Source organism: Carassius gibelio, chromosome B5 (assembly GCF_023724105.1).
Source record: "Carassius gibelio isolate Cgi1373 ecotype wild population from Czech Republic chromosome B5, carGib1.2-hapl.c, whole genome shotgun sequence".
NCBI classification, from domain to species: domain Eukaryota; kingdom Metazoa; phylum Chordata; class Actinopteri; order Cypriniformes; family Cyprinidae; genus Carassius; species Carassius gibelio.
The window spans coordinates 31,146,082-31,164,098 of NC_068400.1; the positions used below are offsets into that span (position 1 = coordinate 31,146,082).

At 37.4% G+C, this 18,017-nt stretch overlaps 1 protein-coding gene across 7 annotated transcripts in view; it reads left to right on the top strand.

Moving 5' to 3' along the window:
• Positions 1 to 18,017, top strand: part of mink1 (misshapen-like kinase 1) — a 39,970-nt gene that overhangs the window by 3,700 nt on the left and 18,253 nt on the right. For 2 of the 7 annotated variants that reach the window (XM_052557774.1, XM_052557775.1), the window contains exons 2-17: positions 2,255 to 2,320; positions 3,983 to 4,165; positions 4,361 to 4,471; positions 5,545 to 5,635; positions 6,378 to 6,508; positions 7,058 to 7,112; positions 7,592 to 7,670; positions 9,066 to 9,241; positions 9,916 to 9,985; positions 10,905 to 11,115; positions 14,409 to 14,519; positions 15,174 to 15,260; positions 16,476 to 16,655; positions 16,732 to 16,893; positions 17,518 to 17,784; positions 17,910 to 17,989. In XM_052557774.1, coding sequence (XP_052413734.1) covers positions 2,255 to 2,320; positions 3,983 to 4,165; positions 4,361 to 4,471; positions 5,545 to 5,635; positions 6,378 to 6,508; positions 7,058 to 7,112; positions 7,592 to 7,670; positions 9,066 to 9,241; positions 9,916 to 9,985; positions 10,905 to 11,115; positions 14,409 to 14,519; positions 15,174 to 15,260; positions 16,476 to 16,655; positions 16,732 to 16,893; positions 17,518 to 17,784; positions 17,910 to 17,989 — 2,060 coding nt within the window. The remainder of the gene's footprint in view (positions 1 to 2,254; positions 2,321 to 3,982; positions 4,166 to 4,360; positions 4,472 to 5,544; positions 5,636 to 6,377; positions 6,509 to 7,057; positions 7,113 to 7,591; positions 7,671 to 9,065; positions 9,242 to 9,915; positions 9,986 to 10,904; positions 11,116 to 14,408; positions 14,520 to 15,173; positions 15,261 to 16,475; positions 16,656 to 16,731; positions 16,894 to 17,517; positions 17,785 to 17,909; positions 17,990 to 18,017) is intronic. The other 5 variants (XM_052557777.1, XM_052557778.1, XM_052557776.1 and 2 more) reach the window with 3 other exon arrangements.

Here is an 18,017-nt window from a genome sequence, read left to right on the forward strand (position 1 = left end):
GATAACCCTATACTGGATCTGATGAGCATTATCCCTGGTCAGATAGCTGTATGCTGTTCAGAATGTTTCACCAACTGTTTTCATTTTCCAACCTTCATTTGTTTTTTTGAGGGTATTTTAAGTATGTGGCAGATAGTACTGTAAGAACTCTAGCTGTGTTCGCTTAGTTGCACATCCATGAAAGAACTAATTCAGTTGCATAATCAAATAATGATGTTGGATGTTTAACATGCATCATACTTTACTATTTTACAGTTACAGCTTGTATTCAAATGTTTTTTTTGTAGACTAATTTGATTTGACCTTTTTTTTTCATATGGGTTTTTCAGTGAACACTGACACATATTGGCATATATTTTCCATTGCTATGCTGCAGTGTATGTTCTGTCCTGTCACTCATCACACTTTTACGGACATACACTGACTCGTATTTATCTTGTATTTTTCATTTTAAATTCTGTCGTTTCACAGTCTTTGAAAAGCCAGAGGCAACCTTTTCATCACCCTTCCTTCCCACTCTCGTGCCTTTCTCAGTTTGTCCTCCTTTATTCTCCAGGGAAAGCCTTATTATCTGTTTATCATCTTATTCATTAGCTCATTTGTTCATTTCACTGCTACTTCACTGTCTCCCTGAGACAGATGCTCTCTAGAGTATAGACTAATTTCCTTTGATGATCATTGTAAACTCATATTGAATATTATTAGGGGAATAAAATATATATTCTGGATATGATATTTTATTTGGTTTTATAACCTCCTTTTTTTTTTTATACTGTTTGTGTTTGTTCTCATTTCCATTCGGCCTCTTACTGATGTTTCACATAAGTGCGTGTTGCTCACTTACAGCTCGCCACTCCTGATCTCTTTAAGAGAGAAGGAGAGGAAGACATAAAAAAGGGAGATGAAGAGAGAGTGAGAGAAAAAGATTGCAGTCGATGAAGGCAGATGAGAGCAAGATGATCGTGGTGTGTAAATGTGTGTGAGAGCTATGAAGAACGTAAGCCTTGTCCACCCACAGAGCTGTACCGAGGCCATATTGAATCACACTGTGTGTGTGTGTGTGTGTGTGTGTGTGTATGTATGTGCTGTGCTGGCTGTTTTTAACCCTCTACTCATTCTAGTTTTTGGCTGCGCTCTCCAGCTGAAGCCTCACATAAGAGGTACATAAAGCTGCTAGAGAGTTTCGTAATGGTTCTTAATACACGACACAGCATAATACAGCATAAATCCCCTTTTTAAAGCCATGGGTTTGTTAAAACATGACGCTATGTCTTGTTCTCAATGGCAGAGCAGGTAATGGTTTTGTCATTGCCATCCTGAGCCATTTGTGAAAGAGAGAAAAATAGTCTCTAAAATAAGCTTGATTGAAGACATTAAATATTTCCTTTCTTGATCACTGTGCACCTTAAATAATGTCATTTCCATATTTTTCACTGAGAAAGAACAGCGTGTGAATTTCTTACTGACAAAACCCAGTGCAAATGCACAAACTCAGACGTTTCCATCGAAGTTAGCCTTATTTCATGTCTGGTAGCATTCTGAAATTTCCAACCACAATTTATTAATCCTCAAGCATTGCCACACGGTAAAATATAACTCAAATTAGCATAATGTGTTTTGTATTTTATTTTTTTTTAGCTCAAAGTCTAGGTTTTATTTTTTCTTTGACCTTGACATTTTTATTCATTTCATCATCGCTAATACCTGACCCCTTTCTTTCAGTTGACTTTAAGCTTGTGTTCAAATCACTGTCCTACTTTTATTTTCTTTCTCAGTAACCCTTTTCACTTATATTCACAATAGAAAAAGACATGATCTGTCACTACTTCATCATGAATTGATTGAATGATTCTGATTCCTCTTAAATATTCTGGTTACCTAATGGAACTTGAACAGTTCTGTTAATGTATTTCAAGAATAAATATTGGGAAAAATACATTCAATTTTTTATTTAAAAAAGTTTAATGGCACGTACTATTTAAGGTAACTCTAGCGTCTCCTTGTTATTGCCAGACCAATTCAATAAGTACACATCAGGTATGTTTGCTTTTTGACAGTAAGTTTTTCAGTAAGTTTTTCAAGAGGTGGCATCAGCTTTTAAAATATGTTTCTGGTCTAAGCCTCAAGGTTTTTATTTTTATTTTATTTTTTGGCATTCGACAGCTATTGCAGACTAAATCCAAATCATCTTCACTTTGGAGGTTGTGCATGACTGAATGATTTTACCTTTCTAAAAATGGTCTTTCTCTTCCAGGACCCAGCAGGAATCTTCGAGCTGGTGGAGGTCGTGGGCAACGGCACCTACGGACAAGTGTACAAGGTGAGACCGATGCAGGGCGAGAGGAAGAGTAACAGCAGTGTTTTGTTGGGAGTAAATGTTATCCTATTGTTACTCTGCAATAATAGTTGTCTCCTCAAACGATAAATAAAACTCCCATTTATGCACTTAAAAGCATCGAGTTATGAGCGATGAAGGGTTCAGTGGGAGATGGATTAGAGATGCTGCTGTTGGTACATCAGTAACAGAGGACAGAAGTGGTTTAAAGCAGTTGTGTGCTTGTGTACTTGAGCGCATGTGTGAGAATGTCATTGCACTCTCAGCGTGGTGCAATAACACACAGAGTAACTCTGATCACTGCAGCTGTGCTCAGACCTGTCAATACTCACGTTGAGATGAGGGGAGGAAGCTGACAGAGAAAAGTGAATGAAGTACAGACTGAATGCAGACGAATTTTGACTCTTTTTCATAGCTAAATTGTGTCATTTCCTCACCGCTAGTTCAACCAAACAGAACTGGAAACATAATGCTGCTTTCAAACAGATTTCCCCCAAAACTGCTCATTTTTTATTTGTCTGTTAAACCGATTTCCCTGCTCCAAACGCACTTCATTGGTTGAACCATTGGTTGATTATTCTTCAAATGACTTGCAGATAGTCTGCATATTGAGCTGGGAATGGTATATCAAAAATACATGCTTTTAAGAAACACGTATTTATTCTTACAGGCTCATGTAGTGATTTTAACCCTACAGACTTCTGCAATTATTGCAATTTATGAGCCTTCTTTAAAAGTGTGTAGCGTGTAATTTATACTTCAGGCTGTATTGTTTGTAAAATGTGTTGTTTATGGTGTGTAGTGAGGCTATAGTTTATGTACTGTGTATAATGAGTGCGGTGTATTAGTAGCTCATGGTTAGTGGTGAGATAGTGAAGTAGTCTGTCCATCTTAGATTTAGTGTAGTTTTAAATATGTAGTTTATAGACTAGTGTTCTAGTGACCGTACAGTGTGACATTTCTTAAAGTGCTGTTTTACTACAGTAGTTTTGAATGATTCATTAATATAGTGTTAAATATACATAATTTACCTTTATTTTAACTTTTATCTGATGAAGTTTTTGGAAGTAATGTTCAAATGCTTGGGGCCTGTCAAATATCTTAATATTTTGGGAATATGTTTGTTAACCAAGTTTATTTGACCAAAAATACAGTAATCTTTTTAAATACTATTACAGTGTTTTTTTTTTTTTGTCGTAAATTTCTGTTTTATATTTCAAAATTTGTTATCACACAGTCCTTTGGAAATCATAAAATGCTAACTTGGTGTTATCATCGAAAACAGTTGCTGCTTAAGATTTTTGTGGAAAACTTTACTGAAAATCTTTTTTTTTTCTTTGATTAGAAACTGTATTTATTTGAAATAGCAATATTTTATAACATTATAAATCTTTAGTGTCACTTTGAATCAATACAATGCCTCCTTGCTAAATAGAAATATTAATGACAAAAAAACAACCATACTGCCCACATCTTGTGAACTGCAGTGAATATTCATAGATTTTCTTCTTTCTTCTGTGCCTCACTGCCTCATATTATCCTAAATTAAGTATGCCATATTGTAGGATGATTATGGTGTATAAACAAATTAAGTGTGTAAATGATTCATTTCTGTGCTACTTGCTAATTAAATTCTTTCTGGCCCAGGGTCGTCATGTTAAGACTGGTCAGCTGGCAGCCATAAAGGTCATGGATGTGACTGAGGAAGAGGAGGAGGAAATCAAAGCTGAGATTAACATGCTGAAGAAGTACAGTCACCATAGGAACATCGCCACCTACTATGGAGCTTTCGTGAAGAAGAGCCCGCCTGGACATGACGACCAGCTCTGGGTCTGTGCTTCCTCAAACCTGATCACCATCATAACCTGTGATTTCTGACCTGCTAGAAAGTCCTGCCTCCATCAAGACACAGTGATAAATTATAGCTGCACTCTGTCATTAGTGGAGGTGGACCTTGTTGATCTGGGGAAAAAATAGCCTGTATCAAGTTGTAGTTTCATGTAAATTGAGTTTGTTTTTGTTTAGTTGGTGATGGAGTTTTGCGGTGCTGGCTCAGTAACAGACTTGGTGAAGAACACGAAGGGCAGCTCCCTGAAAGAAGACTGGATTGCTTACATCTGCAGAGAAATACTGAGAGTAAGACTAACTAATTTACCATGAAATCAAAATTGACATTTCTTCTTTTCTTTTCCTTTTTTTTTTTTTTTAAATATATATTCCAGTGCTTATTATAAATGATTTATGTTTGCTTGTTTTTTTTATTTATTCATATTCCCTCATAATCTTAAATCAAAAATAATAACTTGCCCTTATACCGACATCTTCTCTGTTGACATGCTCTGGTTCAAGTGGGGGACAATAATCCTTCCTCTCAGCAACCTGTATATGTCACAAAATAGTAAAGAATATGATAGGGCTGAATGATTTGGGGGAAAAAATCTTGTGATTATTCTGATTAAATTATTGCCAGTGACTGAATAAAAAGAATATAGAAACACTTTAAGGCATGGCATATGAAAACAGTAAAAACAACGTGACAGTATGGTTTACCTGTGTTCAAGTCATCTTGGGTATTTCCATAGTTATAAATAGTAAATGAATACCGTTTTTTTTTTTTTTTTTTTTCGGACTAAAAGTCGCACCTGAGAATAAGTCGCATCAGTCCAAAAATACGCCATGATCAGGAAAAAAAACAGATATAAGTCACACTGGACTATAAGTCGCAATTATCTAGAACCAAGAACCGAGAGAAAACATTACCGTCTACAGCCACGAGAGGGCTGCTCAGTGCTCCTGTAGCCTACACTGAAGACATAGAGCGCCCTCTCGCGGCTGTAGACGGTAATGTTTTCTCTTGGTTCATTTCTCTTGGTACATTTCTCATGGTTCATGTCAAATTAATTTTGATAAATAAGTCGCACCTGACTATAAGTCGCAGGTCCAGCCAAACTATGAAAAAAAGTGTGACTTATAGGCCAGAAAATACGTTAATCTAATATTAGTTTACAAAGCCTTTATTACAGTTACTGCCTCATAGTGTGATAAGAAAGCAACATCACATCATAAATTGAATTTGTTTCATGCCAGCTTTAAAAATATACTTTACATATCTGACACATGACTGCAGCCTTACTTGAGTTGATCTTTTAGTTTCATGTAATTACAAGTTATGTTGCACAGCCAGTAAACACTGTCTCTCTGCTCCTAAGGGTCTGTCTCACCTCCATGCTCATAAAGTCATCCACAGAGACATCAAGGGACAGAATGTACTGCTTACAGAGAACGCAGAGGTTAAACTCGGTGAGTGAGATATTTGCTTGTCACACTAAGAAAAACAGAGTCTGTCATAAACTTAGTTTTTGGTTCAGGACTGTCTGATGTGGTGATATTTGATTTGCATAGCTCTGTTTTGTGTGTTTGAGTGTGTGTGTGTGGGGGGGGCGGGGGCATGTTTTTGTGACATATCAGGACACAACTCTGTATAATGACACGGGTATGACACAGGAATTACATGGAGAGGGTGACTTATGAGGACATAACCCATGTCCCCATTTTTCAAAATGCTTATACGTTTTTTTGAGAAAGTAAAAATGCAAGTAAAAAAAGTTTCCTGTGAGAGTTAGGTGTAGGGTTGGTGTGGTGTGGGGCCATAGAATATACAGTTTGTACAGTATAAAAACCATTATACCTAATATGGGATGTCCCCACGTGTGTGTGTGTGTGTGTGTGTGTGTGTGTGTGTATTGTCTAGCCTATATCCTTTCTGATTAGAGAACATCATCTTTTAACAACTAGAGCAAAGCACTGAAGCATATTAAAATAGGCCTGACACTATGACAAAAATATCTTCACACCACAACCTGAGGGAGAGTGTGGCGGAAGTGGAAGAGTGAGTCTGCGTGAATGAGAGGAAAGCAATTAGCATAGATGAATATAAACATTTGGCCTGCGCAACAGGTTTCATTTGACTGTTTGTTAGCACGAAGTGTCCTGAAATATTACAGACTCTTGATTGCTTCCTCTTTTCTCTTTCTCTCTGCAGTGGACTTTGGGGTGAGCGCACAGCTGGATCGTACAGTCGGTAGAAGAAACACTTTTATTGGCACTCCATACTGGATGGCCCCAGAAGTCATTGCCTGTGATGAGAATCCCGACTCCACCTATGATTATAGGGTAAAATGAGCTTCTAACTGTTGATGTACCCCACTGTTCAAAAGTTCTAAACTTTTGAATGTTTGTGTACACCTGTGTGTGGGTCAATAAGCATTGTCAATTTTAATATAATGACATTTAAACTAGGCCTACTTTTAATCGCTATAAAAACCTTTTTAAATGTGATATTTAGCTTGGTCACTGTTTAGTGAAGTGATACTCAGTACGAAACTTTTTTTATTTTTTCTCTCTGCTTGGTTTGAACGCGTGCCATCACTTGGTTTCAATGAGTGCAGAGGAGGAAATGGTTCCTCTGTATTGCTATTTAGTGGAAACATTCTTTTGTTTTCCACTTTTAAGCTCATGATATGCATTAATGTTAATACAAAATAAACAGTGCAATGATTTGTGTCAACATTATTCACTTTTTAAAACTGATTCTTTATTTTTATTTGATACAAAATTGCAATTCCTCTATTGATTGCATGTGTTTGTGTGTTTATTTACTTATTTTTAAATCACATCAGGTGTACAATAGCATATGTCTTTTTTGTTGTTGTTTTACAATAGAGTGATATCTGGTCTCTGGGAATCACCGCTATAGAGATGGCTGAAGGAGCACCTCGTAAGTACATTGTGTTTACTGATGCAGCCTCACATTACAGTGTGGATCCTGGCCTTTTTATGCATAAGAACATATACCTTATGTATATACTTTATATTAGTCCCTCATACCAGCTGCATTATACTTACATTGAAGTCATAATTACAACTCCTGTTTTAAATGAATAATCAAAAAAGTGTTGAATTAATGCGTTTGCCCTCCACCGTTACTGCTATTACCGTACTAAAAAGGAGATCTGAGGTGGAGGTCGCTCTGTGCTCAATTGTCATAACTTATGCAGCACAACACTTAGTCATATTTTCTCTCTCACACACACACACAGTCACTCGCTCACACGGACAGCGTGTAGCAGCGACCCAGTCACCGTTCCTCTTGCGTTCATGAATTGTTGTCACCTCGAGTCAGTTAGTCTAATAATTGGACACATGGGTGAAAGAGTCTTTTATAAGCGTGTTTGATTGCTCTGCTCTTTCCTTCAGCATTGTGTGACATGCATCCCATGCGAGCTTTGTTCCTTATCCCACGGAACCCACCTCCTAAACTGAAGTCCAAGAAATGGTGAGGACACACCATCTCAGCCGTTATTTTAAGATCAAGCTATATTTTCCTTCTTCTTTCCCTCCCCTTTTCCCCTTGTCTATATATACAGGCACTGCATACTTATGATCACTGCAATCCATATAGCTTCTCATATGTGGTTTCCTTGTTTAATAATGTTTCTCAGACAGGAGTTGCAGTGTTTTGCTCTTACACCCATCTACATTTCTACAGATATAGCGTGCTTTGTATGACAAAAAAATGCTTTCTCTTTCTTCCTTAATTTCATCTGGGGTTTTTTTTTTCCTTCTGTTGGCTAGTTGTCATATATTGGCATGCTGTGATTTAGTTTTTGGGTTGGAGTTATTTTAGTCCTTCTGGTCCGAGCCCTGCCCTTGAACAGCTGGCTATAAGAAGTAGAGATGGAGCATATTTTGAGCTGGGATTTAAAGGCAGCCATGTTTCAGTTTACTGCATTGTCTTGCTAGCAAAGATGTGTAACACTCTGCTTCCTGACTGTTTCTTTTTTTTATATTGAAAGTTATATAATCAAGGATGAGTTTTCCTATTTTAAAATGTTTCAATCTATGTCAGGAAGAAATCTATTTTGCACTTCTAAAAAGTAGATTTTTTAAAAAGAAATTAATGCTTTTATTCAGCAAAGAGTGCATTAAATAGAAAGTGACAGTAACATTTATAAAGTTACAAATTATTTCTATTTCAAATAAATGTTGTTCTTTTGAACTGTTTTCAAAAAAGTTAACCAAAATCTGTTTTTATCATTGATAAAAAGAGATGTCTCAAACACAAAACCACCGTATGTGACCCTGAAGACTGGAATAATTGCTGTTGAAAATTCAGCTTTGCCATCACATATTTTCAAATATAAAACCATTATTTAAAATTTTTATAATATTTCACATTATTTCTGTTTAAGAGCATAAGAAACTTCTTTCAAAAGCATTAAAAAATCCCAAAACAAAAATGTGTTTTTTTGCAAAACAAACAAGTTACTTTTCTATTTACAAAATGTTTTACATTTTACAGTATTACTATATAACTGTTGCATATAGTGTAAAGTATTGGTTATTTTCAGCTCCTTCTAACGGCATCTTCCAAGAATGTCACAACGTATTTGCCCATTTTCAACACCATTTCATCTGTTAGCCATCTGAGTATTCCCTTGTGATTGGTGACCTAGAATTCACAGCAACAAGAATTCTATATATAACAGAAAACCCTGTGTTTTCATCGCATAAAAATACATTTAATTTGTCAACGAGTGATGTAGTGTCAATGCAGCACTTATCCGATAGATCAAGTAGCTGTACCACCAACTGGCCTGAAAAGCTTTCGCACTGTAGGACATTCCCTATTTTCCTGCTAATACATTCATATCTTTACTCTCTCTTTCAGGTCGAAGAAGTTCATTGACTTCATCGAGGGCTGTCTTGTGAAGTCCTATCCGAGTCGTCCATCCACAGAACAGCTGCTGAAGCACTCGTTCATCAGAGACCAGCCAACTGAGAGACAAGTCCGCATCCAGCTCAAAGATCACATTGACCGCACTCGCAAGAAACGCGGTGAAAAAGGTATGTGTATGTGTGTTGTTGCATGTCTTCACAAATAATTATAGACAAGAACAGTAGAGCTTTATCAATCCCAGAAACTTTTCTGTTCCACATTTTCTGCTCCAAGTGTTTAATAATTAATCCAGTTTTTGAATTAGTTTTGTTTTAAGAGTCAGGATAGATGCAGGGGCTCTTCTGGGACTATAGATTATGTATCCATCCATTTGCACGCTGGAGCTCTGTGGTGGAAAAGAATGTTTAATAAAGTTTGTTTACTTGCCTTTGTGCAGTGAGGTCACTAAAACTCCCATCCAATCAGAGGTCGTCTTTAACTTGGCCCACAAAAGTGGTACTTGCCCATAACTCCCGTAGCGTAGAGCCAGTCGTGAGATCTGTGGTCAGTAGTGTAATCAAATATTACTCTTGTGCTTGAATTATGTTTCTTTTTGGATATGAAGAACAAGGAAGAGCTAAGAATGGAAGCATCAAGCCAGCAGCCTTCAGCAGTGTTATTAGAGCACATACAGTGTCAGTTAAGAAAGAGTGCAGATGATTTAGAATCTAAAAGTGCTGCAGTCTGCATAAACTGTGTTTAGCCATTTTATATTAATGCCTAAAGCCTTTCTTGTTATTGTCCTGCCCTCCCCTCCTTCTTTCATTCTCTCTCTTTCTCATTTTGTCTTGATTCCTCTCAGAGGAGACCGAGTACGAGTACAGCGGTAGTGATGAAGAGGATGAGAACAGAGGAGATGAGAGAGAATCCAGGTAACCAGAAACCTTTTGTAAAAAATTTACCTGTTAGTTAAATGATTAGATTTGATTATACTAGGAGATAATTGACTTGCAACTTGACTTAAAACTACTGAATAACTGATCTGAGACTTGACTGCTAGAAAATTAACCTGTTAAACTATTATACTTGATAATACTATAAGATAACTGACTTGAGATTTGACAAACTAGTAGATGACTGATTTGAGACTTTAATTGAACTAGTACATGACCTAATAGAGACTTTGCTTCAATGAAATTATCTTTTAATTAAAAAAAAAAAAAAGTGTGAGAAAAGATTTGCGACTTGAGTTGGACTTGTCTGTACATGTCTGAATGAGTCAAGAATAGGTAAGCTTTTGTTTGTTTGAGGCGGGACTTTCCTTTTTGTCAAAACACGACTATGAATCTGCCATTTTCAAGTGATTTGTTAATTTTGTAATTGTGGGTAGAAGTTACTCTTTCACTTTGAATGAAATTGTTTAGGACACTATTTTATCTGTGTAGATCATTGCTGTTAATAGTGCTCATCGTCTGTTGATTGTCATTAACTGAATTTTACTGTGCATTTCTGCCATGTCTCCATGAATTTGACATAGTCAGCACTGATAAGCTACTACTAAATATATTGTAGAAACTTAATTTTCTGTAAAGCTGCTTTGCAACTATTTGTTTCGTGAAAAGCACTATACAAATAAATTAAATTGAATCAATGGTCCCTCTGTATTACTCAACATGGATCAATCCTTTAATGCACATGAGTGCATGACACTGATGTACCTGAGAAAGAAATGAACGTACTGCACAGTCCTTCCTCAAAACCACAGAACTTTGTCTTCACTGTCCGACCTCTACTATGAACTATGTTTATATCTGCTAACTCTTCTTGAATTCTGTTTATTTCTGTCTGAAGCTCTATTTTGAATGTTCCTGGTGAGTCGACGTTGCGGAGGGATTTCCTGCGGCTGCAGCAGGAGAATAAGGAGCGCTCAGAGGCCCTAAAGAGACAGCAGGCGCAGCTCGCCGCTCAGCGCAGAGACCCTGAGGAGCACAAACGCCAGCTGCTGCATGACCGGCAGAAGCGGATAGAGGAGCAGAAAGAACAGAGGCGTCGCTTGGAGGAGGTATGCGTCATACACGTGCACAATAAAGTTACTGAACATGATCTCTTTTCTAACAGGAATTAATAAGGTGAAGAGTGCCAATCATGTAAGGGGTCGGTATATACATAATGGCCAATTTATTTGTATTTTCTTGTAAAGATTATTGTGATAGTTAACCAGAAATGATGCACACTTCCTTTCCTTCATCAAGTCTTTCATTATAATGTAAATAAATCAATGACAAGGACTGTCGATCTCCTAAATGATTTAAATCTTGATCAGTTCATCACTCATATGACTTTTGAAGACTTTGAACAAGTTTGAACCACTTTAATAATACTTATATGGTGTTTGCAACCTCTCCCAGTCTTTATTTGATCTTTCATAATGTTTAAAAAATGAGTGGCCAGTGTATTCTTGAAAGGTGTTACAGTTACTGAAGGACATGAGGATGAGGAAATAATGGCACAGTTTTCATTGTTAGGTGATCTAATCAGTGAGGTATTGCAGATTTTATTTCCAGTCCTAGAACATCCCATGATGTATAAAAAAAAAAAAAAAAAACTGCATACTTCAGAGCATTAAGAATGAACAGAGGGAAGTTTTTGTGGAATAGTGTGATTTACATATTAGGGATGTTCATTTCAGTAATTTCTTTTCTAACCGACAACTGACACTCATTAACCGATTATTAACCATTAACTTAAAAGATTATTTTAAATTAGAAATTAATTAATCAGAAAGTATAAGTGTATGTGACCCGTTAAAAATACTAACATTTGTTTCCCGTGGTTTCATTTTACAAAAAGCAGCAAACTACAGAGAAGGGGGAAAAACATAATAAAGCTATATAGCAAATAAATAGGCCTATATGAGAAATCTAATTTTTTTTCTTGAATAATAAAGTATGAGAATGAACGAAAAATGCAGTTTCTGTAAATATTGTGCTGCGCGAAAGGAAACCAGACGGCAGAAAACGACATCCTATTTTTCTTTGGGCTTATTTTACGCACAAAGATTTGTTTTTATTGTGAATGTACACAAATAAAGGCAAACCGTTTACAATTCTGATTATGTTTATGACTAAATGGAGAAGTTGATTCCACTGTTAGAAGGAAAAGCTCAAGTGATTGCACTGGTGCTGCATACGCGCTCACAGTTAAGCTTGACCATGCAAAAAATGCATTATTGCAATGCGAATGAAGTAGGCTATATTAAATAATTTGGCATTCAAATAGGAGTTCATCCCAAATATGGAAACATTTGATTTTGTGTCGAATGAGACACCCAGTGTTGGTTTCAGTTTCGTTTTAGCCTAAATGAATGTTTATGTTGCTGTAACTTCTTATGGTGTTTTTTAAATAGGCAACTGTTAATTGTAATGATTTGCTGTGGAGTGCGGGGAACTAAAATGGCATAACTATGTTTACAGTATAACAATGTTTGTTAACATTTTGAGTCAGCATTAGGCCCATTTCTGAATGAAATAATAAAATGCGACTTATTAATAGGCTACGTGACGTGTTTTTTTGTCTTAAAAAAAACAACAAAAATGTTTATACGTGTAGCGTATATTAACCATGCAGCAAACCTTTTTAAATATTTTGATAAATAATTGAAAATAAATAAATGACATTTTAAACCATTTAACTGATTGTATTAATTGGTCAAAATTCTTAACGGTCCGTTAGTGGTTAACCAGAAAAAATAACAACCCTTATACATATAGGTAGATTTGAGAGAGACTAAATGAGTGAGAACTATTGTGCCAAGTCAAACTTTTAATTGAATTAGTTTCGAGTGGTCATTGTCACTGAAAAGACACAATGGCTGATTAGCACTGCATTAGCTGAGTGAGACATGGGGTGATGAATAGGCCACAGCACAAAGGAGTGTGTATTTGTTATGTACTAAGCATCATAAGCCATTATATTCATATCTGCCTTTTATTACTCTAAGAGAGATTTCCAAAGTCAAGCCCCTTACAGCTAAGCTAATTAAATCAAGTCCATGTGGGACCAAGACATGTTTGCGGGGGGCTACAGAATACAGCACTAAATCAACTATTCTGAATTTCTGACACCACATATAAATGTGAGAAAAGTTGCTTTAACTACTGTTCTTGCATCAAAAAATAAATACAATGTACTTATGGTGTTCATATTGTATTGCTAAACATATGCTGCCATTGAGTTGGGATATGGGTAAGGTTAGGGACAGGTTTGATGTATGGGTAGGTTTAAGGACGGGTTAAGGTGTAAGGGATGGGTCAACAGTGTAACTACAAATGTAATTAAAGTAATTACAGATGTAATTACATGTTTTTTCATTGTATTTACACTGCATGTATGTACTCGATAAGTGCATTGTATCAAATTATTAATTTAAATATAAGTACATAGTAGTTAAGGCTCCTTAATGTAAATGGGACCATATTTTCATTTAATAATACATAACCATGAAAATCTGGGGTGTGTGTAGTTATACTTTTATATGTATATGTTATTATATTATTTATAATATTTTTATTGTATTAAATACTGTTTTTTACTTTCTATTAGAAGAATACTTTAAAAATGTATTTTTAAAAAACACAAAGCACAAGTAATTTTAACATCGATAATAAGAAATGTTTCTTGAGCATCAAATCATCATATTAGAATTACATTTCTGCAGGATCATGTGACACTGGAGTAATAATCACAGGAATGAATGACATTTTAAAATATATTCAAGCATATCGAGTTGTGATAATTTTACACTATTACGGTTTCGACTTTTTTCCAAAATATTTGAGAATCTTAAATACTCCAAACTTTTAAAATGTAACGAATAATAATAATAATACACAAATGACTATGTGTCATTGATCTTCCATCGAGGCACATTGAATCTTCTTTGGATCTTCTCAAATAATGTTTTACAAAGTTTTACCCAAACATGAGTTTACATTTAAACAAATGTATTTGATTCAGGTTTTGACCATTCAGATTTTGTGTTGGGAATGCCAGAATTTAGGTTTGTTGTCCAGGTTACACACTGGAAATGCCGTCTACAGATTGCCTCCAGCACACAGTATCTAGCCCCACAGCACCGCAGTGCACGGACTCGCCAATATCACTATATTCACTCTCTCACAATAATGCTGCCCAGTTTCTTAGTCACTTCATCACTCTGGCTATGCTACTTGTTCTCTTAATTTCCCCTCTCAAAAGCATTAGATGATTTTTAGCAACAGGAAGGCTCTTATTATTTCAGCCAAATATTTTAAGTGATTCACTCACTCTTTCTCTCTCTCTCTCACGCACACACAGCAACAGCGAAAGGAGAGAGATATGGTGCGGCAGCAACAGGATAAAGCTCCTCACCGGAGACTCGATGACATGAGACGAGAGGAGGACAGGAGGATGGCAGAGAGAGAGCAGGTAACCAATCACAGCCAAAGAACTGCAGCGGGCCGGCCAATCACAGCAGAGCGTGGGTGTTCCACTCAGCTCAGCTCTGGCCCTGGAATGTCTGTAGAGTGGTTGCTATGGCAGCAGGCTCTCTGTGTGTGTGTGTGTGTGTGTGTGTGTGTGTGTGTGGGTGAGCCGTGTGCAGCCCTACATTCAATACAATTCAAACTGACAGAAACACAAAAGACCAATCGGCATGAATTAGTGCACAGTGTGCCACAGGACACACTCTTCAAAACGACCTCCCATGTACATGCCTCACATCACACTTCCTTCAGTTGTCCTGCTTAATACAACCGCATACGCAAAACATTCCTCTGAGTGACAGGAACCACTTGTAAACACTCACTGCATGCCATTTTAAGATTATAAGCGGTGTGATGTTACGGCTCCACCGCGGTAGGTGAATGAAGCGCGTGGAACAAATCTCTTCACTGCGTGTCTTCAGCCATTTTAAAAGCCCATCAGGAACACTTCTTTAAAATGTCTGCCTCTTTCTACAGAGGCTGCACATACAGGTGTATCTGTCCACTCCCTCAAATATCTTTTTATTCCATCCTTTTGAGTCTATTCTGATCCGTCTCTTCCTCCTCCACTGCTCCCCATTTCTCTCTCTCTCTATAGGAGTTTATAAGACATAAGTTGGAGGAAGAGCAGCGGCAGTTAGAGATACTGCAGCAGCAGTTACTTCAGGAGCAGGCATTGCTCATGGTAACACACACCTTTCTTTCTCTTACCTCCGTTTCTTTGCTCTGGTCTTGTCTTCGGCCAGTTTTGATGTGTCTCTTGTTACAGGACTCCTAAATAGTGTTTTAAATGATCCAATGACTGCTGGTATCAGAGTGGGGAATTAGGAACCGATTGTTTTTAAAGGGATAGTTCACACAAAAATGAAAATTGTCATTCTAGCGTCATTTCGGAGAGTATCCACTGAACGCAAACAGCGTATGATCTGTGTCAGCTGTGCAATGCAGATACTTTTTCTGCATTTATTTACACTTTGAACTTTGAATGAAAACAACACATCCGTGTGGTGTGGCTGACACTGAACAGCATACACTGTTTGCATTCAGTGGATACTCTCCAAAATGGTGCTAGGGTGACACGGAGGAGATGAGTTGATGAATAAAGTCATTATTTTTAGTCATTCTTTGCATACAAAAAGCATTCTCGTAGCTTTGTAAAATTACGAGGTTCTGGTTGAACCCCTTATGTCACATGGATTATTTTACCGATCTCCTTGCTAAGGAGATCTTAATGTTCCATTGCCCCTCTCAAATTAAAATAAAGCAAGAAGTAAACTTAAAATGTGATGCAAGTATATAGACCCCTGTTCTAAAGCAGAAGAACCTTTACTCAAGTGAAACTCATCAAACTTGGCTCATTTATGTGTCAAAGCCCTGTGTGTGTGTGTTTTAGTCAATGCTTCATGAAGGGTTGATTTTGATCCTTTATATTGCTTGGATTAGTTTCATTTTAAATTTGCAGTTTAATTGGGGATACAATCAAAATATCAATATGGAACAACATAACACAATTACACACAATAATTACATATCTGTGTACCCTATACAATACGTTTATTTTACAAATTGTTCAATTGCTTTAAATCTTTGAGGAAATAATTGTCCAGTACAGCTAAGGAAATGTTTTTCTTCCTTTGTTAAGTTTAACACTTAACACTGTACCATGTAAAACTCAATCATGTTTTGTGTGTAATTGTTATTCATTAGTTCATAATTATTTCCTTTGCATGTTGGGAACGGGCATATGTTTGTTTGTGTGTGTGTGTGGGGGGGGGGTATTTATGCATGTGACAGTGTGCTGTACTATGTAAGGTTTTTTTTTGTGTGTGTGTGTGCCTGAAATTTCAGTTGTCACATTTTGCCAGTTAAAAATGTATTAATTGTTTGCTCATATGTGTAGGAGTATAAACGTAAACAGCTGGAGGAGCAGAGACAGTCAGAAAGACTTCAGAGACAGCTGCAGCAGGAGCATGCGTACCTCGTCTCACTCCAGCAGCAACAGCAGCAACAAGACAAGAAACCACAGATGTACCACTACAGCAAGAACCTGGAGAACAACAAACCATCCTGGGCTAGAGAGGTACACCTGCAACCTGCTGAGGATAGCTCTCTGAACTGACCTGCTGGAATATAAACTCTTATGTTTGGTTTCTCAGGTTGAGGAGCGCAGTAAACTGAACAGACAGGGCTCTCCTAAAATCTGCACTACAGTGTCTGACACCAATATCCAGTCCCGTTCAGAATCAATCAGCCAATCAGGAGCCGCACAGACCCCACCTATGCAGAGACCTGTGGAACCACAGGGTGGCCAGGGAAAGGTGTGCAACCTATCTTTTTTTTTCCTCCTTGGTAAAACAGTTTTGGTAAAGTTTGGTAAACTCATTAGTCATACCTCCAAAACATTGATAGAATTATTAGAGCTGTCAATTAAAGTACAATTCAAAGTGTTTTTTTGTTTTGCTTAAAATAGTATTTAATATGAATAAAGACTGACCTTAAACTTTTGAAAGGATAACAATCAGGAGGAGGATGCCATCATTTCTGTTCTTTAATGCTGCATGCTCTGGCTAACTCTTTACTCTCTCTGTTTAATGACTTTCTTTTTTCTTCTCTTTCTTTCCTGTGGGGCCCACTTGCTTCCTCTGTAATCCTCCATCATTTTCGGGAACTTCCTCTTCACTTGCATATCCTGTGCTGGATCTTCTACCTTTCTGTGCTGCCCATCCCCGGTGGCCTATTTCCTTCCTTTGCATGAAACAATCCTGTTTCCATTTCTGCATAACTGCTTTACTGATCCCCACTCTTCTAAACTCCTTTTGTAAAAACACCTTGACTTCTCTCTCTCTCGCTCTCTCTCTCTCTCTCTCTCTCAAAAAAAATTAATTTCACTATCCCACTTTTTTTGTTACTCGTCTCCACTCTTGTTCGTTCATCTACCGTAGTTCCAGATGGCCCACCTGGTGCCGTTAAAACCGTATGCCGCTCCTGTCCCTCGCTCTCAGTCTCTTTGCGATCAGCCCACTAAGACCATGTCCGCCTTCCCCACCCAGGATCCCTCTCCCACACCCACACCTCGTCCTCTACACTCCAGAGAACTAGTCCGTCAAAACTCTGACCCCACCTCAGAGACCCCTGCCCCTCAGTCTCGGCCAATGAGGGATGACCGGGGACCTTGGATCCGTCTTCCTGAGATTGAACAACCTCCTAAAGTAAGGCAAAATAATCATACAGGTTTTGTAAAACTCATCAAGATTGGGCACAAAACAGCATGTAAAAATAGACAAATGTAATCAGTGGTTTTCCTTTAATTCCTCACCACTTGTCTCTCTTTTAGATTCCCCAGAGAACAGCCTCCATAGCCACTGCACTGAACACAAATCTCTCCTCCGGCATCAGACACCCAGTTCGAGCAAGGTAACATACACACACACACACACACACA